Source organism: Mustela lutreola, chromosome 10 (genome assembly GCF_030435805.1).
Source record: "Mustela lutreola isolate mMusLut2 chromosome 10, mMusLut2.pri, whole genome shotgun sequence".
NCBI lineage: Eukaryota > Metazoa > Chordata > Mammalia > Carnivora > Mustelidae > Mustela > Mustela lutreola.
Genome location: NC_081299.1, coordinates 7,091,960 through 7,118,062, shown reverse-complemented (window position 1 = coordinate 7,118,062; position 26,103 = coordinate 7,091,960). Strand labels below are relative to the sequence as shown.

The 26,103-nt window shown below is 39.8% G+C and overlaps 1 protein-coding gene across 14 annotated transcripts in view; it reads right to left on the bottom strand.

Annotated features, from left to right (window-relative positions):
• The window catches only part of KIF1B (kinesin family member 1B), a 145,068-nt gene that overhangs the window by 84,159 nt on the left and 34,806 nt on the right, over positions 1-26,103 (bottom strand). For 10 of the 14 annotated variants that reach the window (XM_059135590.1, XM_059135593.1, XM_059135600.1 and 7 more), the window contains exons 3-13: positions 19,599-19,675; positions 18,674-18,853; positions 15,900-15,965; positions 11,484-11,662; positions 10,821-10,932; positions 8,434-8,511; positions 7,666-7,731; positions 6,959-6,976; positions 2,876-2,951; positions 1,742-1,820; positions 490-632 (exon numbers count right to left, since the gene is read on the bottom strand). In XM_059135590.1, the coding sequence (XP_058991573.1) occupies positions 490-632; positions 1,742-1,820; positions 2,876-2,951; positions 6,959-6,976; positions 7,666-7,731; positions 8,434-8,511; positions 10,821-10,932; positions 11,484-11,662; positions 15,900-15,965; positions 18,674-18,853; positions 19,599-19,675 (1,074 nt within the window). The remainder of the gene's footprint in view (positions 1-489; positions 633-1,741; positions 1,821-2,875; positions 2,952-6,958; positions 6,977-7,665; positions 7,732-8,433; positions 8,512-10,820; positions 10,933-11,483; positions 11,663-15,899; positions 15,966-18,673; positions 18,854-19,598; positions 19,676-26,103) is intronic. The other 4 variants (XM_059135604.1, XM_059135592.1, XM_059135599.1 and 1 more) reach the window with 1 other exon arrangement.

Genomic DNA, 26,103 nt, shown 5'->3' with positions numbered 1-26,103 from the left:
TCATAGGGAGCCGGGTGGGGAGTGGTCCTCAACCATTTTGCAGGAGGGGAAAGATACCACTCCAAGGTAAATCTTAATCCGAAAGGGGACTGGAATGGTAGGTTTGTTACACATGTATTACCACCACTGCATTAATCCAGAGAAGCCCCTAATACAAAAACAAAGATTTCAAGTAACGATTTTATGAAGTGATTAATTTCTCAGTGAGAATAAGCTCATCTAAAATGAAGATCTAATAAAAAATATAAGCAATAACATATTTACATTTTAAAAACGAATTTCATGGGTTCAGCTGGATAGACTAGTACATATTACATAAAGGAAAATTCTGAGATCATTTTCACTGGGTGTTTTTTTTTTAAATAAAAAACAAAAACAAAAAACCATTTTCCACCATCTGACTTCATTATGTGCTTTGAATCTAGGTTTAAAAACAAGCACGCTGAAGAGGAACAGATCAGAGTTCGTGCTGATCCTTAATTCACTTACTATCAATAATATCTCCCAGGCCCTGAGCACGGAGAAGGTCCTTCAGCCGCGTCACCTCCTCCTTCAATTCGCGGACCAGTTTGGCGTTGGGGTCTTCATTGATAACAGCGTTGCACTTAATTTGTTTTGCACGGTCTGCATATCTATATCCAGAAAGAACATTCATTTTTGCCATTCCTCAGATACTCTACTTCTCCTAAGTAATGAACCATTACTTCTATCTCTAAATCAAACGGCTTGAGCATTTGCACACTTCATGAGCCTTACTAACAGTAGGTGCATCAGAAAATTTTATAGTATCTTATTGAGTCGAGGAAAAAGATGAATTTTAGTGATTTACTCCAAATCATAAAAGAAATAAACACCAGAAAGAGGACCTAAAATGCATTTGTCAGACTGCACAGGGTTCTTTCCATCTTTCTATCACCAGGAGAAGAGTAGAAAGTTCTAGATTAAAGTAATGAAAACTATTCATATATAGAAATACAGCTGACCCTTGAACAACATGGGTTAGAGCTACATGGGTCCACTTATAATCAGATTTTTTTTTCGATAAATATAGTCCAGTACTGTAAGTGTTGTCTCTTCCTTACAGTTTTCTTAATAACATGTTCTCTCCTATAACTCACTTTATTCTAAGAATACAATATGGCATTATATACATATACCTACATAGGTATATGTATATGTATATAATACAACGTACAACATACAAAATATGGCTTAGTCAACTGTTTAAGTTATGAGTAAGGCTTCTAGTCAACAGCAGGCTGTTAGTAATTGAGTTTTGGGGGAGTCAAATTATATGCGGTTTTCCAACTGTGCAGAGGTTTGGTACCCCTAACCACTGTGTTGTTCAACAGCCAACTATATTCTATTAGTGAACAGTCTGCAATTTTTTTAACACTACATATACTCGTAACTGTATTACTTGTTAAAAGCTGAGCATCTCTATAATGACAAACACCACAAGGGAACTTCTTTTTACAGAAATGAAAATTGTAACAACCTGAAAATGAAATTGAAAACCACAAACAGGTCAATTCTATTCCAATAAAAATCTCCCCCACCCCCAAAAATAAAATAAATAAAAATGAAAATCTCCCCCAACCCATGTTTTCCCTGTTATGAGAGGGATGGATCATTACTTACATAAAACATTACCCAGATAGCATAAGAAAACCAACGGTGTAACAAAATGACTTATGGTGGCACAGTAAACTATTTAGCTATCAAGATCAATTGGGAGTACCTCAGAGTGCTCAAAGTTTCATCATAGTTGATATCTGCTGGGCTCAGAGCAGCAACCATTGCAGTTCGAGAATTGCCACCTAAGAAGATGAATCATGGTTATCGAAAATCATACACATTTTAGAAAGAAGATTTTATTAAATTTATGTCCAATTAGACAACACCATCTCGGATCCTAAGATTTAATCAAGAGTCAACAAATGTCTTGCATGCTCCCATGTCGGGCACTGTTACACCGTTAATCTTGGTGTTTGGATCTACTGTGACAGTTTCCCTCTCCCACCCCAGTGAAGACTTCAGCCACTCCACCAAAATGCCTTTAGTGAGCCCAAGTCACAGTGACATGGACAGGCCAGCAGGCCATTCTCAGCCTCTTCCTCCTATCAGTGACATCTGACATAGCTCATCACTCCCTTCTCGTAAGGAGAGAAAGAGGCTAACAGAACAGAGAATAAAGAGAATGACCTGGAGGTCAAAAACCATCAGCAAAAAGGTAACACGGACTTTCCAAAAGAGATTTGAAGAAGGAGTGATAGTTCTGAAGCAGATGTGGTTAGGAAGACAACCACACCAGTCCCTGTTCTGAGATCAACATGATGCGGGAAAGAACCCTGATGTGGCAACATGGATGGAACTAGAGCGTATCATGCTTAGCGAAATAAGTCAAGCAGAGAAAGACAACTATCATATGATCTCCCTGATATGAGGAAGTGGTGATGCAACATAGGGGCTTAAGTGGGTAGGAGAAGAATCAATGAAACAAGATGGGATTGGGAGGGAGACAAACCATAAGTGACTCTTAATCTCACAAAACAAACTGAGGGTCGCTGGGGGGAGGGGGTTTGGGAGAAGGGGGTGGGATTATGGACATTGGGGAGGGTATGTGCTTTGGTGAGTCCTGTGAAGTGTGTAAACCTGGTGATTCACAGACCTGTACCCCTGGGGATAAAAATATATGTTTATAAAAAATAAAAAATTTAAAAAAAAAGTGAGCAAATCCAACCAACTTAAATCAAGAGTAACGTGGGTATCTGGAGATTAATTTTCTCCAAAACAAACACAATAGACAAATGACCACAAAAGATAATCAGTAAACAGCGTTAAACAGATAACTACACACCAGTGATCAACATACCTAGATTTTCTCGAAGGAGCCAAGTAAGTACAGAATCCCTGTAAGGAATAAAATCAGTCTTCTTCTTCTTCTTACTCTATTAAACAGAAAGAAATGGTCTTAGCATTGTTAGGGAGGCAAAAGTCACATGAAAGGCAAACCAGTCTAAAATTCCTAAGTAAACTACAGTAGAACCCCATCACTGTAGAAATTTAACATTCATGGCTTCAATTCTTCACAATACCCAAAGTTCATGCAATAATTTTTTTTCCTTTTATATTTTATTTTGAAAAATTTAGAACATACACAACAGTTTACAGAGTAGCATAATGACCTACCATCCTGCAACTCCAACCATTATCAATACTTTGCAATCATGTTTCTATTATCCCTCAAACACTTTACACTTTTTCTTCCTGAACCATTTTGAATAAATTGCAGGCACCCTAAATATTTCAGCAGATAAGGACATTCTCTTACTTATTACAGTCACATTTTAAAGACCGAATTCAGGAAATTTAACATCAATATACTATTATCCAATATCGTGTCTATATCATATCTTTTACAGCTGTTAGTGTTTTCAAGCAAATCTAATATTTCACCTATAAATAAATATTTTAGATACATATTTCCAACAAAGAAGAACGTTTTTCTTTTAAGCAGAACTGTAAGACCATATCACACATAACAAAATTAACAGTAATTCCTTAACATCATTCTCATTTCTAAGCCTCAAACAATGGTATTTTACTTTTGCAGAGGGGCAAATATGAATCCTGGGCATTGCAGGTTAGATGTGTAGGAGCCAAGTCATTTAGTTAATGAATGTACTTGGCCAACCACCAAATCATCAAGTGGACTGCTGTATCTCTAACAACTCTTGTAAAAGTAATATACATTTGGTTTCTTTAGAAGGAAATTATACCCCAAATAAATCCATCTGACAGAGTTAGGACTCAAAGTGAAAAGGTCTAAGACAATGATGTGATTTGCTAATCTGAAGATCTGTAGAGGCTGCGAGATGAATTGTCCGCATATACGTATCCAGCATTTCCTTATACAGCTGAGACCCTTCACATTACCATGAGATAGAGCAAAAGGCACCAATACAAAGCCAGAACTAAATTGGAATTATATCCTTTGAAAGTAAAAATTAATGCAAATCTTTTGCAGATAATAGCTACTGCAGTTTGTTCTGGCTGACGACTAAGTCATGACAATTTAAGAAGCCACTAAAGGAAGCCAGGGTTCACTGATAAAACATCTCTCCCCAGTCCTGGTATAATCGGAGGTTAAAGGTTAAACTAAGGATGATCTAGTTCTTGCGAAAGCATGGGTATTCAGAAAAAGAGTACTAAGCAGCTGACCTCTGGTCTGTTGAGGAGGAAAGGAAGCAGGCAAGGAGCACTTTAATTCCATCTCTTATCAAAAACATCCCCTCCTATTCATCCTAGTCCACCCACAGACACACTTTCCACCAATGAGAAAGTCATTCCCCAGAGTAGGATCTATTTCTAAATGACACAGACCTGTAGGGAGAATTACCCCCTCTGTCTCCCACAGCTTAGTGGGAGAATCAGTGCACTGCAAAATTCCTGAGGCCTGAGACCTCAGTTCTTCCTTCTCTAGCCCCTCACCACACCTAAACACTCCACTTTGCCTACAGGTAGTACTGAAAATGCTGCAAGAACTAATTTATCAGTTACAAGGACAGCAAGCAGTACTATAAAAATAAGCAGTGTCTCTTTAGCAAACAATGTTCTATTTTCATTTTGGTCAATTAGACTAAATTAAGAAGGAGTAGCTAAATAAAGAACCATTAACAGAACTTCTACCTTTTCCATTTGAAAATATCTCAGAATTTTAGCTACTTCTTTTCTATTTGCTCTCTTACATTATTAATCTCATCTATTCTCACAAATAAGGGCCTCAGTAATTACCTAAAAATGTTTACTTACTGACATCACTAGCCTCTCTAAAAAGAAGTACTATCAAATACGGACTGTGTAATCCTGTTTCACTCCCCAGTAGAAATAACATTATATTTTAATTCACCCAAAATTATACTTATTACATAAAACTAAAATTTGTCTTTGATCTATTATAGTTATGGCATAGATGGCAAAGTTCTAAACTGGATTTTCCAAAACTAATCCTAAAAAAAACATTTGCAAATGACTGCAACACAGAGCAATATGGGAAATATGCAGGTCAATACTTTGTAAACTTATCCTCTGGTTGATGATGAATGTTAAAAATGAGCAAATGGACAAGTTAGAAAAACCACTAAATTTTAACAGTTTTCATGTCTGGGGACTCAGATTAGGTATCTGAAGAATATCCACACATACATAAAATCAAACAAAAGACTTTTTAAATCTAAGGAAGCTTTTCCAATAAACCAAAAGAAACAAAACATTACTTTCTATTAAGTAATTTGTGTACAAGTAGAGAACAAACCTATATATTTTAAAATGAGTATAAAATATTTCATTGCAGGGGCACCTGGGTGGCTCAGGCAGTTAAGTGTCTGCCCTCGGCTCAAGTCATGATCTCAGGGTCCTGGGATCAAACCCCGAGTCAGGCTCCCTATTCAACAGGGGGTCTGCTTACCCCATTCCCTCTGCCTCTCTCCTTCCGGCAGCTCATGCTCTGTCTCTCTCACTCTCAAATATTAAGTAACATTTTTAAAAATAAAATAATTCATTGCAGATACTCCCTTTATCTCCAATGTTATTCATGTGATTGAAAACTGTTGAGTGCTCTATTATTAATGCAAAATAGTACTAAGAAATTCTAGAGTATTTTTTTAGAAATAAAAGGAAAAGTCTATTGTATTGGATTAAAAGGATGCAAAAGAACTTTTTTTCTTAAAGATTTTATTTATTTGGGGCACCTGGGTGGCTTAACCACTAAGCGGCTGCCTTCGGCTCAGGTCATGATCCCAGCGTTCTGGGATCGAGCCCCATACTGGGCCCCCTGCTCCATGGGAAGCCTGCTTCTCCCTCTCCCACTCCCCTTGTTTGTGTACCCTCTATCGCTGTGTCTCTCTCTGTCAAATAAATAAAATCTTAAAGAAAAAGGATTTTATTTATTTATGACAAATATAGCGAGAGACAGAACACAAGCACGGGGATCTGGGGAGAGAGAGGAGCAGGCTCCCCGTTGAGCAGGGAACCCGGTATGGAGCTCGATCCCAGAAGCTGGGATCATGACCTGAGCCAAAAGCAGGCACTTAAATGCTGAGCCACTCAGGCGCCCCAAAGAGCATGTGTTCTAGAGAGGGAGTTTAACTTGATTCTACAGCCTTCACTTTATATATAACCAAAGAGTAGGAAAAAAAATTTTTTTTTAACAATTTAAATAATCCATGAGAAGAATAAATGAGACAAGATGGGATTGGGAGGGAGACAAACCATAAGTGACTCTTAATCTCACAAAACAAACTGAGGGTTGCTGGGGGGAGGGGGGTTGTGCGAAGGGGGGTGGGGTTATGGACACTGGGGAGGGTATGTGCTTTGGTGAGTGCTGTGAAGTGTGCAAACCTGGCGATTCACAGACCTGTACCCCTGGGTATAAAAATATATGATATGTTTATAAAAAATAAAAAATTTAAAAAATATGAAAAAAAAATAATCCATGACTTTTCATGATAGGAAACAAGATTATACAAAGAGGTTTAAGAAAAATATCCTAATACTTTCAAGAAGGCAGTTATGTTTTAGAAGAGTACCCATAAGAAATATCTTCATTGCCCTTTCAAGAGCTTTAAAGGTGAATTCTTCAAGTGACAGTCCCACAGATCACTAGGAGAAACATTAAAAAAACACAATGCAGACGCTTCCTCATTCTCCCTCTTGTTCCTTTATTCTGAATTCCCTCTCCAAAGCAAATCATGTTCTCTAAATTAGGTTTGGTGTACAGTCTCATGATTTGTGGTCACTCTGAACAGCAATTCAAAATTCAGAGCCAGAAAGCAAGTAACAAAAAGCTATTTTTCAAGGCTCCATTCCTACTTATGCCTCCATACATCCTGCTGAGGATTTACAATCATCACAATTGATTCTACAGCTAGTTCATTCCTACCAAACCCCTCCGTACCTTGCTGGTGCAGTTATCCTACAGACGAAGCATTTAAAAGAAAGAACACAGGATTAAGCCTTCAAAAAAAAGTACTTTAAAGCAATAAATTGAGTATGACTTTTCAGAAACAAATAAGGAAGCATTTAATTCTTTTTAGGGATTCAAATGATGTACTAGAGTATACAATGACTAGTACCTCCTTAGCCTTTAATCTAAAAAATGAAGCCTGTGATACAAAACTGTTGCAGTTACAGTATCCCACTGTTAAAGAATAGGAAAGAATAACATAATTTAAAAAAATACATTATTGGCCCCCAAATCAACAGCATTCACCAAGGTAAATGTTTAAAAAAACTCCAAAAGGTACTGCAACCTCCTTTAAAAAGATTGTACAGGAAACCATTCTGCAACAAAATCCTTGGTTTTGATGAGAGATCTGAAGTCAGGCTCAAAAAGCAACCAAACCCTAGGTCTTCGTAAATAGGTAGTTTTCAGTCTGGCCTCTACAGATCTATGTTTACTTTCACTCTCCTTGATCTCTTTTGTGTTCCATAGAAAGTCAAAGTGTGTTATACCTAGTATCTTATCTGAAAAGCTCTAAAAGGAGAAAGCAAGATTACACAAAAGGGCCAAAAAAGGTCAGTCTTCATAAACACATAAAATATCATCAAGTACATTTGCTGAACAGTCAAGTTTTCCCATGTAATCAAGTATATAATACTTACCACCTCTGCCAAGGCTGAAATGACTTTGCCCAGAGTTGTGAGAGACTTATTAATATTCGCTCCTTCCTGAAATCAATACCAAACATGAAAGAATTATGATGAAGAGTATCTTCTACGGCCCCATCATCTATAATGCACAGGATACAACTGAGCCTTATGCTAGCACTCTTTGTTGACTTACGACCACAAATTCTAAAAACCTCTTTTAGTCCACAGTCTCCCCTGTTCACATTAATGCCACGCCAGGACCACACACCTAACTCACAGTCCTGAGTATGGGCAAGGTGGCTTCCCCAAAACTTACGGACGCTGCCTTCTTCCCCCAACTCACCAACATGCGATTTCTGCTCTTGCTAAGTAACCATCCCTCTGGAGAGGGCTGTGTGTGTTCTCACATTTGGGTCTTGTGTGTCCCTGTCCCAACAGTGATGCTTCCATCTAGCCTGTTCCTCAGACACCTTTCAGCTCTCACCTTGACCATCAAGTCCTCCTTAACTATCACTTTACATTACTTATCTTTCATTGACTTTATAGATCAGGCGTCAGCAAAATCTTTCTGTAAAGGTTTTGCAGGCCATGTGTTCTCTGTCACAAGCTCTCAGCCTCACTGTTAGAGACAACACATGAACAAATTTACTGGGACTGTGTACCAGTAAAATTTTATTTACAGCAACAGGTGTGGGTTGGATTTGACCTACTGGCCACAGTTTGCTGACCTATGTTACAGAACATTTATTGACTAGGTCAACTGTTTGATAAAATAAGTACCTTTAATCGAGTCCCTTTGGCACCAGTTGAATCAGCTCGTTCACTTCCCGCTAGATCCACCAAGCTGATTTTACTGACCTAGTCAAGAACAAGAACATTGGGGCAATTCAAAAATAAGCCAGGTAGAACCAGAAAACACCAAAAGGCAGGAAACTAAAAATTAGGCATGCAGAAGACTATAAATACTTGTTAGAGCTCTTACATATGGCACAGGGAGACACAGCATGCACAAAAGTTCACAGCAATTACCTTGGTTCAAAATAAGTCATTTTAAGATACACAGGACATATTTTATAATAGTGTGTCATAAAACTCATTAACCCATTAAATGGTATCTTAAATATGAAGCCTCCAGCAACTGGAACCCTCACACACTGCTGGTGGGAATGTAAAAGGATACAATCACTCTGGAAGGCAGTTCAGCAGAGTTGTAGACCTACAGAGCTCAACATATGCTACCCTAAGCCTCAACCACTCCACTCCCAGGTATTTACCAAGAGAATCAAGAGCAAACAGCCACACAGACTTGTACACAAATGTTCATGGCTTTTTCATTTTCATGCTCAAAAACTGTCAACAATTTAAATGCCCCCCAATAGGCGAGTTAATGCACTAACTGTGATCTAGCTACATAACGGAATACTAATCAGCAACGAAAACAAGTGAACTATTGTTGCACAAAACAACACAGGTGAATTTCAGAATTATGCTAAGAAAGAAGCAAGGCAAAAAAACAGCACATACTATTAATTCCATTCTTATAAAATTCTGGAAAGTGTAAACTAATCTGTACTGACAGAAAGCAGATCAGAACTGCCTAATAAGTACGAGGGTGGCAGGAGTGACACAGTTATTATAAGGTGGCATGAGGCAGCTTCTCAGGGGAATGGATGTGGCCACGACTTGGACTATGATATTGGTTTTACAGGTGCATACACATTAATCTGATTTTATACTTTATGTGTGGCCTATTGTACTTCAACAAATCAATAAAAGTTGTTAAAAAAAAAAAATAAAGCTTTGGGAAAGTTAGACAAAAGGATCCAAAATGGATTATCAAAGGAACTGTGGTTATAGGATTAACATAATTATTTTTGTAGACGGGACATCATAGAAGAAAGGAAAAAATGTTTTTACTCAAGATGTAAATAGCATTAATATTGTAACTAGCTAAGCAATGTCAAGTTATCTGATCACCTATATGAAGGATTTTTTTTTTTTTTTTAATAATTTTCAGCTAGGGAGGCAAACCATAAGAGCCCTAACTCCTGGAAACAAACAGGGCCGCCGGAGGGGAGGTGGGTGTGGGGATGGGGACCTGGAGGACGGGCACTAAGGAGACCCATGACGGAACGAGCACTGGGTGTTCTACAGAACTTATGAATCACTAAGTTCTACATCTGAAATGAATAACATGGTATATGTTAACTAAATTGAATTTAAATAAAAACTTTTAAAAAAATAAAATAATTTTCAGCTAAAAACAAGTCACCAAGTAAAAGGTGATCTTAGTTTTTAGTGATGTTATCACAAATTACACAGTTCATAAGGCAAAGGATCTTTCATCACTACCAATATAATAAATCTAACTTCAGGTTTAAAAATCCAGAGGCATGCTACTTAGATACACAGGCAAAGAAGAATTCAACATAAATTTATTACACAATGAATTCACATTTACTGAAAGGTTAGTCTGAGTCAGGCACTGTTACATGCACCAACCTGTATCAATATTTAATCATCTTAACAATCCATGAGCTTGGGAAAACTGAGGCACAAAGAGGTAAGTAACTTGCACAAGGTAACAGTGCTGTAAAGTGGCAGAGGCACGATCTAAAGAAAGCAATTTAACTCCAAAGTCTACTACATTTAACTACTGTAGAAAAGGAGACAGTAACAAGCAAGGTATCCGAAGAGCATCACAGGCGCTGTGCGGTCCTTTGCTTTCCAAGGAAAAACACACCTTGTCTGCTTAACTGTTGCTTAAATATTGAACCCCCCAATAACATTATCAGGACTCAAAACAAACAAACAAACAAACAAACATCTACATACCAAACAAGTAATTAAGAGATTCTAGTCAAGAAATAAAAAAGATTTTCTCCCCACACAACTGCTTAATTCTTTTGAACAAAGTATTTCTGAGACCCCAAGTCTCTGTTTTCTCTTAACCCTATTTTCTATCTTGCAATTACACTCAAAAACCCAAAAAAATTCACTCAAAATTGCTTTTGGATGGGAATAAAAGTGACAAGCAAAAGATACAAAATACTCTCTTAAGAAAAAAGGGTAACTTTCTCCGCTCCATAAGCTGCAGAGAGTAGCAAGAGGGACTTCTGAAAAGCCCCGTTCCATCAAATCAAGCCCGTTCACTGACACTGTCCTACCTTCTCAGTGGAAAGGTTGGTCTCAGTATCATGTTTCTTCTGGGTGAAAACAATGGTAAACACAGCATGGGAACGGCTACTTGTTTCATTCATGTTGGTAGCTGCCACCGTCCTAAATAAACATAAAGGTGACATGTGACAATGGAATTCTTAGATGAAAGTTAAAATGGATAGCATAACTGTAACAATCAGAAACAATAGCTTTAATCATAGATCACGAGATTGTCACTTGCACAAATTATTCTCAATACACCTTATTTGTGAGCTTATCAAGTCATCCCCAAATCCAAAGGTCTCCCATCAGAATCATTTTTTATACCTCAGTTGTCCCTTTCAAAACCACTGGGGCATTTAATTTGTATTCTTTATTCCACAATTAATTCCATGGGCATATAATTATCCAACATTTTACTACAACCTAATCAAAACCTGATATTTTAACTTAACCAACATTCTGCCATGTTTCAGCACTGCATTATTTTTGATGAGAAGATGCTGAATATGCTGAAGCCCTTTCTTTTTACCCCAGCACAGCCAAGGGATCAGAGGATCTACAATTAAAGCAACTTTCCTAAGTATAAAGGTGGTCTTAAATCCTTAACTGGGAACAAAGGACCTGAAAAGGTGCCAAAGCCTTCAGTCATTAGTCTATTTCTACCATACCTGGCTTTGTTCCCAGCATCCATGAGGTCAGCAATGTCTGTGTAGGAAGTGACTGCCAGCTTGGACAGATCCTCCACATATGGGCCAAGAAGTGGGTGTTCGCGCACACGCAAATGACCCTTGTTTTTTGGATTCAGCAGGTCTCGTACTCTTTCACAGTAAATTTCCATGTAGCTCACCTAAGAATAAATTATTAAGTGAACTGGAGGACTTGGAAAAAGAAATCCTATATATTAAAAATTCTTTTTATACTTTTACTCAAAGCTCTACAGTTGGGGCGCATGGGTGGCTCAGTCAGTTAAGCATCTGCCTTCAGTTCAGGTCATGATCCCAGGGTACTGGGATCGAATCCTGAATCAGGGTCCCTGCTCAGTGGGAAGCCTGCCTCTCTCTCTCCCTCTGTAGCTCCCCTGCTTGTGTACTCTGTCTCTGTCAAAAAATAAAATATTAAGGGGCGCCTGGGTGGCTCAGCGGGTTAAAGCCTCTGCCTTCGGCTCAGGTCATGATCTCAGGGTCCTGGGATCAAGCCCCGCATCGGGCTCTCTGCTCAGCAGGGAGCCTGCTTCCTCCTCTCTCTCTGCCTCCCTCTCTGCCTACTTGTTATCTCTGCCTGTCAAATAAATAAATAAATAAAATCTTTAAAAAAAAAAAAAAACAGCTCTACAAGGAGAGATCAACAATCTTTACAAAGAGAAATGCCTTAGGTCTAGTCCATTTCATTCTATTAACAGTCGCACAGACATCGCTGTCTAGCTTAGAACCGGCCTTCCGATGGACTCAGGAAAGAATAGGAGCTAAGAAGGCTACCTCGGCAGTCAGCAGCCACTACCCAAGTCAGAAAAAATACCATTTTTAGTAGCAACTTACCAGTTACTAATACACTTCTAAAAATATATGCTGTTGTCAATAATTGAGGGCTACAGTGAGGTTACTCTAAAAGCTTGGAAATAAAAATTTTATTAGAGTTAACACGAAGAAATACTACCAATGTTCCAGAGCAGGGAAGACAAAAAAGAGACCAGCAACCCCAGTACGGTAACACTAACCACACACAAACCATGTATCTACCACAAGGAGTGAGGACTGGTCAGCATGGAGTCTGACGGCATGGCGAGACCTGTCCACGACTGATGAGGGAAGAGGAAGCCTCAGCCAGTACATTGCGGAAGTCTCGTCCCACCAGCAGGACTGTTCCTCTCCTAGAGCTGAAGGTCTCAGACTATCCTTTCTTTACCTGAAGCAAGCCAACATCTCACTCATCTAGGAAACTCCTCCCTCTCTATCTCCATGCTCACTAAAAAACCAGCAGGGTTCCAACCGAAGTCTGTCCACAGGAAGGTAAGATAATATACCAGCCTTGCTAATGTTTAATGTTCTGGTCTAGGGAAGAATAAAAAATAAAAGGGAAAGTAACAAATAAAAGTAGTGGTTTCATAACACAAGTCAAATGAGCTTCACTCAAGAGTCTGGCTTTGAAGGTTGCTTCTGGTCCTGATTTATCTGTAAGATCAGACTTCTAGGCAAATAAGGCTCTGGAGGGGGAAATTCACCACAGGAAGACTCCTTATGCTCTTCTCTTGTGTATCCTGAGCTATTCAAGCACACAATAAAATTTGGCAGTTGTATACTTTAAATTTCTATAGACACATTTCCAAGTGTCTGAAACAATAGAACCACTATTTCTATTGCTTTTTTCTTTCACTCAGTCTCAGATCTGACTGTGTACTTTATTTTTATTTTTTAAAAAAGATTTTATTTATTGGGGCGCCTGGGTGGCTCAGTGGGTTAAAGCCTCTGCCTTCGGCTCAGGTCATGGTCCTAGAGTTCTGGGATTGAGCCCCACAGTCAGGCTCTCTGCTCAGTGGGGAGCCTGCTTCCCCCTCTCTCTCTCTGCCTGCCTCTCTGCCTACTTGTGACCTCTGTCTGTCAAATAAAAAAGTAAAATCTTAAAAAAAAAAAAAAAAGATTTTATTTATTTATTTGACAAAGACAGAGCAAGAGAGGAAATACAAGCAGGGGAAGTGGGAGACGGAGAAGCAGGCTTCCCACTGAGCAGGGAGCCAGATGCGAGACTCCAATCCCAGGACCCTGGGATCATCACCTGAGCCAAAGGCAGAGGCTTAACAACTGAGCCACCTAGGTGTCCCACTGACTGTATATCTACACTGCATTTTAGAATCAGTTTTTTAAAATATGGAGAACCCTTGAGTAACTGATCCCATATGAGATCAAAACAACAGGACAACAACATGACACCTTCTTAAAGCAGGTCTTCGTATAAAGTGAAATGGCACTTTAACATTCCTGTGTAGTATTTAAACTTGGATATACACTCCGGAGTCTTTTCGAATGATTTGCTGTCTGTCCCTCTTCACCCAGGTATGGGAGTGTGAGGACCCAAGTAACCTAGGTAAGGGCTGCTGTGCTCTGCTACTTATTCTCTAACTCGCAAACCCACCTAAAGCCAGCACCAGTTCCTTTACTTCCGAGCCAGCCACTACAGCCCCCACGCGGCAAATTCAATTCACTGAGCAGAAGCATCTTCCAGGCATTTTCTAGGCACTTGGCACACATCAGTACATAAAACAGACAAAAATCCCTGCCCCAGTGAGTTTATGATTCTAAATAAAAATAAGTGACAAATACTTAAGTAAACAGAATTCTAAAGTAGGTTAGAACATGAAGAGACCTGGGGTGGGGTCGGGAGGGGAGGGAGAACAGGAGAGAGACCAGAGTGCTGGGCTGGAGGGCCGGCTGCAGGGTTAAACAACGCGGTCAGAGTCAGTTTCGTTGAGAGGGTAAGCCTTGAGCAAATGACTGGAAGGAGCTGAAATACTTAGACAAAAAGACACACAGAGGAAGAAAATTTCAGGCAGAAGGAAAGTAAATGTAAAGGCCCGGAGGTAGGAAAAGTTCCTATTGTTCCAGAAACGGCCCAAAAGCCAGTGGCTGGAGCAAATAAAGGAGAGAAGCAGGAGAGCAGGCAGAGGTCCCGATGCAAGGAAGTACAGGATCGACGACACCGCACTCCAAGCAGACTGTGAACTCCAGTATAGAAGGACATGGCGTCTTCTCTTATTATCTACAAGCTCAAAAACTGTCACATTCTATCACTCTGTCTATCCTTTGAATTTATTTAAAATATGTGATATCTTAATAAGAATAAAATCTACTGAATTTTCATTTGTTATACATTTAGTTGTCAGAAAGAATATAGGATGAGACAAGTTATTTAGAGACTTAATTTTAACAGAAGTATTTTTAGAGCAGCACATTCCCATTTTGGTGTATGATAGTCACAAGGCAGAATTCTCTAAAATTTATAGATTTAGGCAACACTTTATAGGTAAAGAAAAGTTGACCAGCTATGTGGGTCAACTTGGAATTGTGTAAGTCCTATAGAACATCACAACACATACATTAAAAAAAAAAAGTTTGCTTAAAAACAGCTTCATGTCTCAGAACAACAGGCTCATGTTAATAGAACACTTAATTTCAGTTACTACAGAACTGAGTAGCAAAGCAAGAGGTAAGTGAAACAGCTTCAAAAAGCACATATCAATGAGTAGAAATGTTAATTAAATAAATGAATGTATGTATACAATGTAATTCTACAGACCTCTTCTTCAAAGAGCTGGAGTATACACTGGGTGAAGAATGACTGTCTAAGATTGTAGGCAATTAAAAAGAGGGAAGGGGAGATCTGATTATACAGAATTTAAAAACTAATGTCTGGGGGGCACCTAGGTGGCTCAGTCGTTAAGCCTCTGCCTTCGGCTCGGGTCATGATCCCGAGGTCCTGGAATCGAGGCCTACATCGGGCTCCCTGCTAGGCGAGAAGCCTGCTTTCCACCACCACCCCCCTTCTTGTGTTCCCTCTCTCACTGGCATAATAAAATAAAATAAAATAAAATAAAATAAATAAAATCTTCAAAAACAAACAAACACCAATGCCTGTCACAAATCACTATTAATAAATATGAAAGGGGGAAAGAATTCACACAAATGATCAAGATAAGCACTGCAATCTCAAAATGTAAATAGGCATATGTATAATTTACAAAAACAAAAATACTACAAGTTGGCAATGACACAATGGGTACTTACACCCTCCTGATGGGACTGGAAATTGGTACAGTGTTTCTTTCTAAAAAGCTATTTGGCAATTTACATGTATTGTTTGACAATCGGATACGTAAACGAAATAACTAACAATAAAGCTTATGAACAAGCTTCTGACTTATGAACAAGGACTTAATTGCAACGTTATTCATGATGACCAAAACTCAGAAGTAGCCTAAGAATACGAAACCGGGAGAGTGGTTAAACGACCCGCAGTCATCACCTGGGCCCGCTGGAATGGAGGCGACGGAGTGCAGAGGCCTGTGGCTTTATTTAACCTACGGCTGTACTCACCTCTACAGAGTAAGACATTTCTTCATTACAGTTGTCATTGATTTTCTCAAACAGTTCTTCACATAGCTACAGAGGCAGAAGGAGAGAGGTGGGAACAGCGAAAAGGAGAGAAGTATAAAGACACCCATGAGTGCTAAATGAATAAGCGAGATCCCTTTTCTCTTTTTCAAAATATTAATGGTAACAACATCAAAGGAGAATGCATTGAATGAAATAAAAGGACAGTTGTGAATTTTTATTCTCCCTTGATGACAGCATCTCAGAAATGTTTCCTTAGAAAGCAAGCCACATTTAGGGGAAAAGTTCTGTGTCTTCCTGTGTTAGGTCCCTAGCACATTAAATTTATGTAGAATCCAATTCGTCACACTATCCTAGAGTAACAGTGAATCTACTACTATTATGTAGCAGTCCAACTACTATTAAACTACATTTTGGGGATGCCTGAGTGGCTCAGTCAGTTAAGCATCTGCCTTCAGCTCAGGTCATGATCCCAGAGGCCACATTGGGTCCTTGCTTAGGGGGAGCCTGCTTCTCCCTCTGCCTGCCACTCCCTCTGCTTCTGTTCACATATGCTTTCTTTCTCTCTGACGAAAACAAAACAAACAAAAAACCCTACATTTTGTACACATTTTATCATGCTATATAAATTTTATTTTATATTGTCAGTTACCATACACATTACAAATCATACATATGTATGTATAAAGAGAGAATGCATACTATTTCAAGGGAGTAAATGAAGGTATTTAAGAATTAATTTTGATAGTACAGAGGTGCCTGGCTGGCTCAGTCAGTGGAACATGCAACTCTTCATCCCAGGGTTGTGAGTTCAAGCCCTATGCTTGGTGTAAAGATTACTTCAAATAAATAAATAAAAAAAAGAATAATTCTGTCCGTATAAAATTTTCCCCTTTACCTTTGTCTTAAGATTCCAAACCCTTTATAAGAGGCTATTCTACCTCACAGTGACATTTCCAACAGAAAACATTAACTTTTCTAGATCAGGAAAATCACAAAATTTCACTCTCCCCATTCTTTGAATTTATTCAAAATGTGGTATTTTAATAGGAATACTTAATAAAATTCTATTAAATTTTCATCTGCTATACATTTAATGTTTAGGCAATCAGTACAGATTTGGAAAATGAACTCTATGTTTGTGATTCTCCAGAAGTCTAAACAGAATTTAAAATGTATTATAAATGGCAGTCTCTAAATGATAATCTTGTTTTTAAAAATTAATGCTTTTGCATTAAAATTAAATATTTCAAAATTCTACAAGAGATATATATGTAATTACATAAAAACAGATTAGGGGCACCTGGGTGGCTCAGTCATTAAGTGTCTGCCTTCGGCTCGGGTCATGATCCCAGGGTCCTGGGATCAAGCCCTGCGTCGGGCTCCCTCCTCAGCGGGAAATATGCTTCTCCCTCTCCCACTCCCCCTGCTTATGTTCCCTCTCTCACTGTTTCTGTCAAAATAAATAAATAAAATCTTTTTTAAAAAAAGATTAAAGGAGAAGGATGGAGAAACTAAGTGTGATGATGGAGTAAACAGACTGTTTAGTGTAAGTCGCTATAATCTACAAAATATTATTTCATTTATACATAGTAGTAGAAGTAAGGCCTCCAGAACCACCGTGCCTGCATTGGGATTCTAGCTCTGCCACTCCCTTAGGCAAGTGACATGACCTCCCTATGCTTCAGTTTCCTCATCTTTAAAATGAGGGAAATAAAATAAAGGCAACAACTGCATCTACTTCTTAGGGTCAAACTAGGAGGATGAGCTGAGTGAGTATCTGTGAAACACTTGGACCAGTGCTCGCACATCATGAGTGCTACACAGTACTTTCTCTAATTATTATTGTAATTTTTGCTACTCCTATACACAAAGAAGGACAATTCCTAATAGATGTTTTAATATTGACAAATATTTTTAACAGAAGAAAATACATTAGTATGTTCAGTTTTTTCTGAAAAATTCTTAGTCTTTACTGATAGTTAAGCATTTCAATTATACAGCTGAATTTAAAATTAGAAAAAGTAGCTGTTGCTCTCTTATGTATCTTACTCTCAGAATACAGAGGTTACACTAGGCCTATAGTAAAAAAAAAAAACAACTTTAAAATTAATTCCAAATATCATCAATAAAAGCAAACCACACTTCTGTCATTAATGAGAGAAGTTCCTTCTAAATTCCTAAGTTTCTATGTCACAACTCCTCTCCATTCCAAACATACAAGGTCAAAAGACACTGCTCTTAAGAATTCTCAGACTATTCAAGCTTACTGTGATAATATTAAACTAATAAGATAAAAGGAAAATATCTCTGATAAGGCAATTAAAAAACTAAAAAAAAAATAATCATATGTTTAAAAGGTGATCTATATTATGGGATTTGGTAAACTATCTGAGCAACAACACCGACCAGGTGTCCCAGGATTCAGAACAAAGCCTGGCACACGCTACCATTTTCTAAAGAAGCTGGTAGCACTGTTCAAAAGATAAAATACCCAGACAGGGGTATGCAGCAAAACTTTTACAGAATGCCAACTCCCCACATTCAAAGACAGACATGTCTACATGTCGGTCTTCTCCATTAGACCACTAGATCCTTTGAAGAAAGGAACAAGTGATTTATTTTATTTTTGTCCCTTGCATAGGACAGTCCCGGTATAAATGTTTGCTAAATAAAAGAAAAATATGTATTGTTACAGCAAGTGAAAACTAAAAGTAATATTAAACAGAGGTCTTTCGTTGTTTTTGTTTTTTTACCTGTGGAATTATGCCAGCCTGGCTTTCTTCCTGTTTACCCATCATTGTATAAGATTTCCCAGCACCAGTCTGCCCATAGGCAAAGATACAGACATTATATCCCTCAAAGGCATGTAAGAGCATTTCCTTTCCAATGTCATTGTACACACGGTTTTGAGATGCAAAACAGGGATCTTCAGGCTGTAGAGATTAAAAGGAGAAATAAATGGCATTTTATTCGTATTCTTTCCTAGGCTTATTTGATTACTGCTATAATAAATTTAAATGTTTGGAATCTCAACAGTCACCTATTAAAATATATTATCAAATTTTTAAATCCTTTCTACACAGCTTATTTTTCTCTTATTTCACACACATACACACACACAGTCATCCGGCTCAGCCAAACATAAAAATATCTGCATGAAATTATCTCACCCAATTACACGTCACTTTCCATAACCTTAAAAGTATCACTCTTCCATCCACAGAAAGGTACAAGAAAATTTTCTTAAATGGAAAATGGTACTAAAAGTTCAAAGGTCAAATCCACATATAAAAATACTTCCCAGCACTCACTCTAGGTAGTATGGCTATTTCTCAATAAACCTAGCTTTTAGCGACAAATGTCCAACCCCTTTCACAGGTCTTTCTGTTGGTCATCAGGTTCTGTCAGTAGTTTAAAACCTCTCCTACTCCAGCACAAAACAGAAAAAAAAAAAAATGTAATGAAGGGAAACAAATGCAAGCTGTAGTTCACGAAAAATCCCTAGAAGCCAGCAAGATTTGGGTCCTTTACTATAAGAAGAGTACTGCAAAGGGCCCCACTCTTTCCATTTTCCTAGGTGTTAGTCATCTCTGTCCTCTTTCTGGACCTTCAAGCTCTTTCAAAACTGTTCACAACCAGCACTGTTCTATTATTACACTGCACCGTAAGTATACTCACCGAGGTATGAGACCAGTAGGAGTAGTCGAAACTAAAGGACTTTGGAGCTTCCTTTGGGTTCTTTGGGTTAATAATACCTAGAAAATGAAAATGATTTGGTTTTGTAAGTCACTCAGTTACATGTTCTTTAGTTCAACATGATGTTGTTTTAAGTTCAAAACATCCAAATCAGTAAATTCATACCGCTGAATCTGAAGAAGGCAATCGAAAAACAAAAATTATCACATTTTTAACAGGTAGGATCTAGCCCGGCTAGCTCAGTCGGTAGAGCATGAGACTCTTTAACAGGTAGGATCTGTACATAGAATTTAGAAGAATCAGACCATCAACATCCACTGGGTGCCACCAGGATTCAGAACACAGCCCGGTACAGAGCAGGTGCTCAGTAAGTATTTTATGCTGAACCATGGTAAATAAGAACCCAAAATTCAGAAATGGGCCACATAATTATTTGCATAAATATTTCAATACATTAGAAATAAAAATTAGGGGCCCCTAAGTGGCTTAGTTGGTTAAGCAACTGCCTACAGTTCAGGTCATGATCCCAGGGTCCTGGGATCGAGTCCTACATCAGGCTCCCCCTGCTTCTCTGCCTGCCACTCCTCCTGCTTGTGGCCCCTCTCTCTCTGTCAAACAAATAAATAAAATCTTCTAAAAATAAATAAATAAATAAATAAATAAATAAAAATTAGAGAATTACTGGATACAACTACCTGAAGTAAATCCTTTTTAAAGATCTTATTATCTACTTTAGAAAAGCATTTGATAATTAAGTATTCATTGGAAAGACAGTCTTATTTCTGAAATCCACATTCGATAATAACATTATACACACACACACACACGTGTACTGTGTATGTCTACAGTGGAATCACAGACCACAAATCATCTGCTGAATGTTATAGGCAACAAAATTGGTTTAAGGATTTTATTTATTCATTTATATGAGAGAGAGCACCCACGCGTGCAAGTACAAGCAGGGAGGAGGGGCAGAGGGAAAGGGAGCAGGGAGTCTGACTTGGGCTCGATCCCAGGACCCTGGGATCATGACCTGAGGCACCCAGGTGCCCTGAGACAGCAAAATTACTTTTTGACAGAAAAGCACGAAGCCTTACTGCCCCGACTGAAAGTATTTCAGGTGTGACCAACCCAGGCGCACCATACTTCAGGGACCGTCTGAACCCGAGGCTTAGTCTCCCTTCCTTCCTCACACACGCAAAGCCTAAGCGCCTCCGACTGCACATGGAAGAGAATCTTCACGACACAGGGTCATGAAATCCCTTCAAAGACCAGACGTCTCAGCCAATCCACTTCCCTAAGGCACGGCCACATCCCAGGCTATCGGTGAGATCACAATGAAAAAATAACGTCCCGGGCAGCTGCTGCCCGGGACACAAACAGCAACAGTTGCTACAGCGGCGCTCAGTTCTCCCTCCCACTGGGCTCCTCGGCCGGGCCACACACTTCTGCTCAAACCTCAGCTGCTGCAGAGTGTGAACAGGCTCGTACTGCACAGAATCATGTGACGAGGAGACATGGTTCTAGAAAGAACATCTCCCCACACACAAACGGCAACCTAAGCAATGAACCAAAAGGCACCAGGGACGAGATTTACATAATGGCCAGCCTCGTGCAGTGCTAGAATGCTAGAAGCACCGTAAGCCCTGAGCTCTGGGAACATCCTGCGGACCTGCCCTCCTGCCCCTAAGGCAGACAGAGGTTTTGTCACCGTCACTGTACAGAGACACCATCACAAAGAGGTTCAGCAACGTCAGCAAGGCTACAGAGCTAGCTAGTGGCAACCCAGGATGCGGACTCCGACGGCTTGGCTCCAGAGCCCCCACTCGTAGCCACGGTACCCGTTTACAGGCTTACTCTTTGCCTCTATGTAGCGACTGCCAGGGCAAACCCAGTAAGGCATTTTATGCGTATGTATACATATGTGTGCATGTATGCACATGTCTACGACTGCCCCCTAAAATTACATCATGGGCATTGTTTAGAACCTTCTTACCCAGGGACCCCTGGGTGGCTCAGTGGGTTAAAGCCTCTGCCTTCAGCTCAGGTCATGATCCCAGGGCCCTGGGATTGAGCCCCACGTTGGGCTCTCTGCTCCTCGGGGAGCCTGTTTCCCCTTCTCTCTCTCTCTGCCTGCCTCTCTGCCCACTTGTGATCTCTGTCAAACAAATATGATGAAATCTTAAAAAAACAAAACAACAACAACAAAAACCTCCTTACCCATTGAAAACTAAGAACTAGGAGGATCACAGTTCCTAAAAGATGGAAGACTACCCACAAACTCTACCAAGCAAATGGAACTTAGTGTCACACTATGTGCACCAGATTCAGGCTTCAGCGGCGCAGCGACAGAGACCAGGACAAGACCCTCAAGTAGTCTTCACTGCTCAAAAACATGGCTAACATAAACACTCTCGAACCTCTAGGAAATCTGCTGTTATAAGACCTTGAAGCCATACTTGACTCCATCTTTTAGCTACTCACTGCTGGTACCAATTCTGCCAAGAACAACTTAAGATAGTTTCCAGTTACACCTCTTTGTTCCCTCTTCCCTAGGACTAAGCAGCAGAAACACTACACCAGCAAGCAATCCTCCTGATCCACAGGAAATCCTTTTCCCCTTCCTCAAGATTCCCTCCTTTCAGATCTTTGCAGCTTCTGAAGCTAAGTTTCCTAATGTACAGATTTGAACTCAAACTGCCTTCTAAGTAACTGCCTGCATGTAGACAAAACTTTTTATTTTAACAAAAATAAGTAAATCAAAATATAATTCTGAAGAGCTACTTTCATAATAGTTATGTCAAACAAGATGAAATTTACCCACAATATTTAAAAGATTTTAATTCTTATATGAAGGATATTTTACAGAAAACACCTTAGAACAATGTAAAACTCAACTCAGTACTGTTGTTACCTGTTTGAGGGGGTAGTGTAAGCCCCGGAAGACATGCATAATTTTTTTTTGAAGATTTTATTTATTTATTTGACAGACAGAGATCACAAGTAGGCAGAGAGGCAGGCAGAGGGTTGTGGGGGGAAGCAGACTCTCTTCTGAGCAGAGAGCCCGATGTGGGGCTCGATCCCAAGACGGGAGCCAAAGGCAGAGGCTTTAACCCACTGAGCCACCCAGGCGCCCTGGCATGGATAATTTCTATATGTTAGCTGAAGAGTATTTAATAGGATAGTTTGCTTTATATAATTCTTTACAATTATATATGTCTCGTATTATCTTAAGTATACGAAATGTTTCCTAATAAAAAAATTTGAAACTTTCCAACTCTGCAAACAAAAGCACTGTTATAAAAATAAAATATCAGCAACAGCCCTTCACCTCATCAGAAGCCCACGATCTCTACCATTACTTCCAAGGACAATGAACTAATATTTTCTAATGTGCCAAAGGTTTTCTCCTTCTGAATTAATAACAGTTGAGATCTAACTTACTTCCTTTAACCCAACTAAGAAACAGGATGTTTCCAACTATGAATAAAACGCAGCGGGGGGTGGGGGGGGGGACGCAGTACATGTAATGGGAAGGAAATGCGATTGGGATCAAAGGACCATTCGGAATATGTTAATATTCTAAACGGATGATGAACACTAAGTAAATATATTCAGAATTTTTTGTCACCTAGGGTACCACTGCACTGAGTCCTCCCTAAAACTGAGATAATACCTAGCTCACAGGATTAAATGAGTAAAGCACTACACAAATGCTAATTTTCAAAAACAGGTATTTTTTGTTTTTAACTTTCTCAGTGTTTTGGTGGATATGTTAACCCTATTCCATGATCCTTAAACCAAAGTGAGAAGTTCACCCACTAACTGGTAAAATAAGAATTCTATTTCTTGGGGTGCCTGGGTGGCTCAGTGGGTTAAAGCCTCTGCCTTCGGCTCAGGTCATGATCTCAGGGTCCTGGGATCAAGCCCCGCATTGGGCTCTTTGCTCAGCAGGGAGCCTGCTTCCTCCTCTCTCTTTCTCTGCCTGCCTCTCTGCCTACTTGTGATCTGTCTCTGTCAAATAAATAAATAAAATCTTTAAAATAAAAAAAAAGAAAAGAAAAGAAAGTAGAGTTGACAGGGTAAGTCAGATGTGGGGTGTGAGAGAAGAAAGTCAGAGATGACTCTTAAGATCATCTGTTAAAAGTTGCTTGTGGAGATGGGTCTAGGTTTGTAGTATACTATGTGTCCAGAGGAGTCTCACTAGGAGGGGGGAGGCCTTAGGTCTGGAAGATGCTTAAAAGGAGCCTTAAAAAGTGGCATGAAGGGTGATTTTTTTTTTTTTAAGATTTTTATTTATTTATTTGTCAGAGAGAGAGAGGGAGAGAGAGTGAGCGAGCACAGGCAGACAGAGTGGCGAGCAGAGGGAGAGGGAGAAGCAGGCTCCCCGCTGAGCAAGGAGCCCAATGCGGGACTCGATCCTAGGCCGCTGGGATCATGACCTGAGCCGAGGGCAGCCGCTCAACCAACTGAGCCACCCAGGCGTCCCATGAAGGGTGATTTTATAGGAAATAAAGCAATATGAGGGATAGAGCATTTAAAACAGAGTTATGTTCTGACTCCAATCCTCAAAATATGCCTGGAGTCCATTCGTTGCAGAAAAAGTGGTGATTTATCCTAAACAAAGCCTGCACACTGATGACACATGGTTCTGGGAGGCATGCTGCATTTGTAGCAGCGTTTATGTTGGTGAAAATAGTTTATATGTTGAAGATACTCATTAATTACTGTTATTTCTTTCTTAAGTGCTTTCTTCGTTCAGTTGACTATGATACAGAGAACCGTCATATTAAATATTGCCACATCTTATGGTAATACAATTCTTTCTACATTCTTTCTCTGAAAGTTGATGAAATGAACTGATATTTTATGTGTACATTGCATAGGTATGCAGTGTTTTCATTTTTCTTTTTATGCTCCTGTAAATCATATAGGATTTAATGATATTAGAATTATACATGACAAAAGAAGGACATGCATCTGAGTGCCTGTTTGGTGTAGGGCATTGTAGAGGGATCCCCAAAACATGGTCCCTATACTGAAGGGATTTATAATGTGGTAGGAACCTCAGAGATTTGGTGACGCAGCTGTAGGACCTCAATACAGCACTTTGATTCTTGCCAAGAAATAGAGTTTGGTTTTTTTTAAAGATTTTATTTATGTATTTGACAGACAGAGATCACAAGTAGGCAGAGAGGCAGGCAGAAAGAGAGGGGGAAGCAGGCTCCCTGCTGAGCAAAGAGCCCAATGCGGGGCTTGATCCCAGGACCCTGAGATCATGACCTGAGCCGAAGGCAGAGGCTTTAACCCACTGAGCCACCCAGGCGCCCCAAGAAATAGAATTCTTATTTTACCAGTTAGTGGGTGAACTTCTCACTTTGGTTTAAGAGAGCCCGACACGGGACTCGATCCCAGGACCCTGAGATCATGACCTGAGCCGAAGGCAGCGGCCTAACCCACTGAGCCACCCAGGCGCCCTCAACTCTACTTTCGAAATGAATCTAGAATCCCGTGACTTCTTCACCACCACCACCACCACTACCGCCCTGGTCCAAGCCTCCACCTCTCTCACCTGGAAGATGGCACTGCGAACCGCGGTCCTCTTCTCACAATAACCCAGATCGTATCCACGTCATGCCTCCAGTGAACATTCCAACAGGTTCCCAACATACACTGAAGACAACTCGAGTCCCTCTGTGACCTGCTGCCTAGTTACTGGAGTGATTCACCCCTTACTCCAGCCCCGCTGCCCTTCTCACTGCAGATATATACTCTCATTTCGGGGCCTCTGCACTCTGGCCCTACCAGGAATGCTCCTGTCCCATCCAAACAGCCCACTCCCTAACCTCACACAGGTCTCTGCTCAAACATCACCAGGGGGAGCAGATGGTCCTGTTCTGACCATCTTACTTAAACAGTATGCCTTCACTCTCCATCTGGTTACCCTGCTTTGTCTGTACTGCACACCGGACCACCTGACTTAGTCTGTGTGTCACTGGAATGTAGTTCCATGATATGAGAACTTCTGTTTCATCTACTGTTATATCCCAGCTCCAAGGAGAGCACCTGCCACATGGTAGATACTCAATGCATACCCAAAGTACCAATGACTATATTAGTTTTCTCTTTCCTTACAGATTGTTACTTCTTTGTAGCTGGATACTATGACTCCTCTTTCTGCAGCACTCACAGTGCTGACTTCATAAGTAGGTGGTGCTGATTTGCGGACCGGCACTTGGATCTCCCTGCACAACCTGCCTCGAGTCTTTTCTCCCTGAGCAGCCAACTCACTCAACTTCTGGCCAAGACAGTTCATCTCTGGGAGAGAAGGAGTCTAAATTTCTATTTCAGTGGTAGAAGTACAACTTCTAGGAAACAGCAGTAATGGGTAAACAGGGGACATAAGGAAAGATGACCAGGTTTTAAATCGGAAGATGTTCTGATGGGGGTCACCAGAAAAGATAAGGACAAAGGAAAATATAATGGG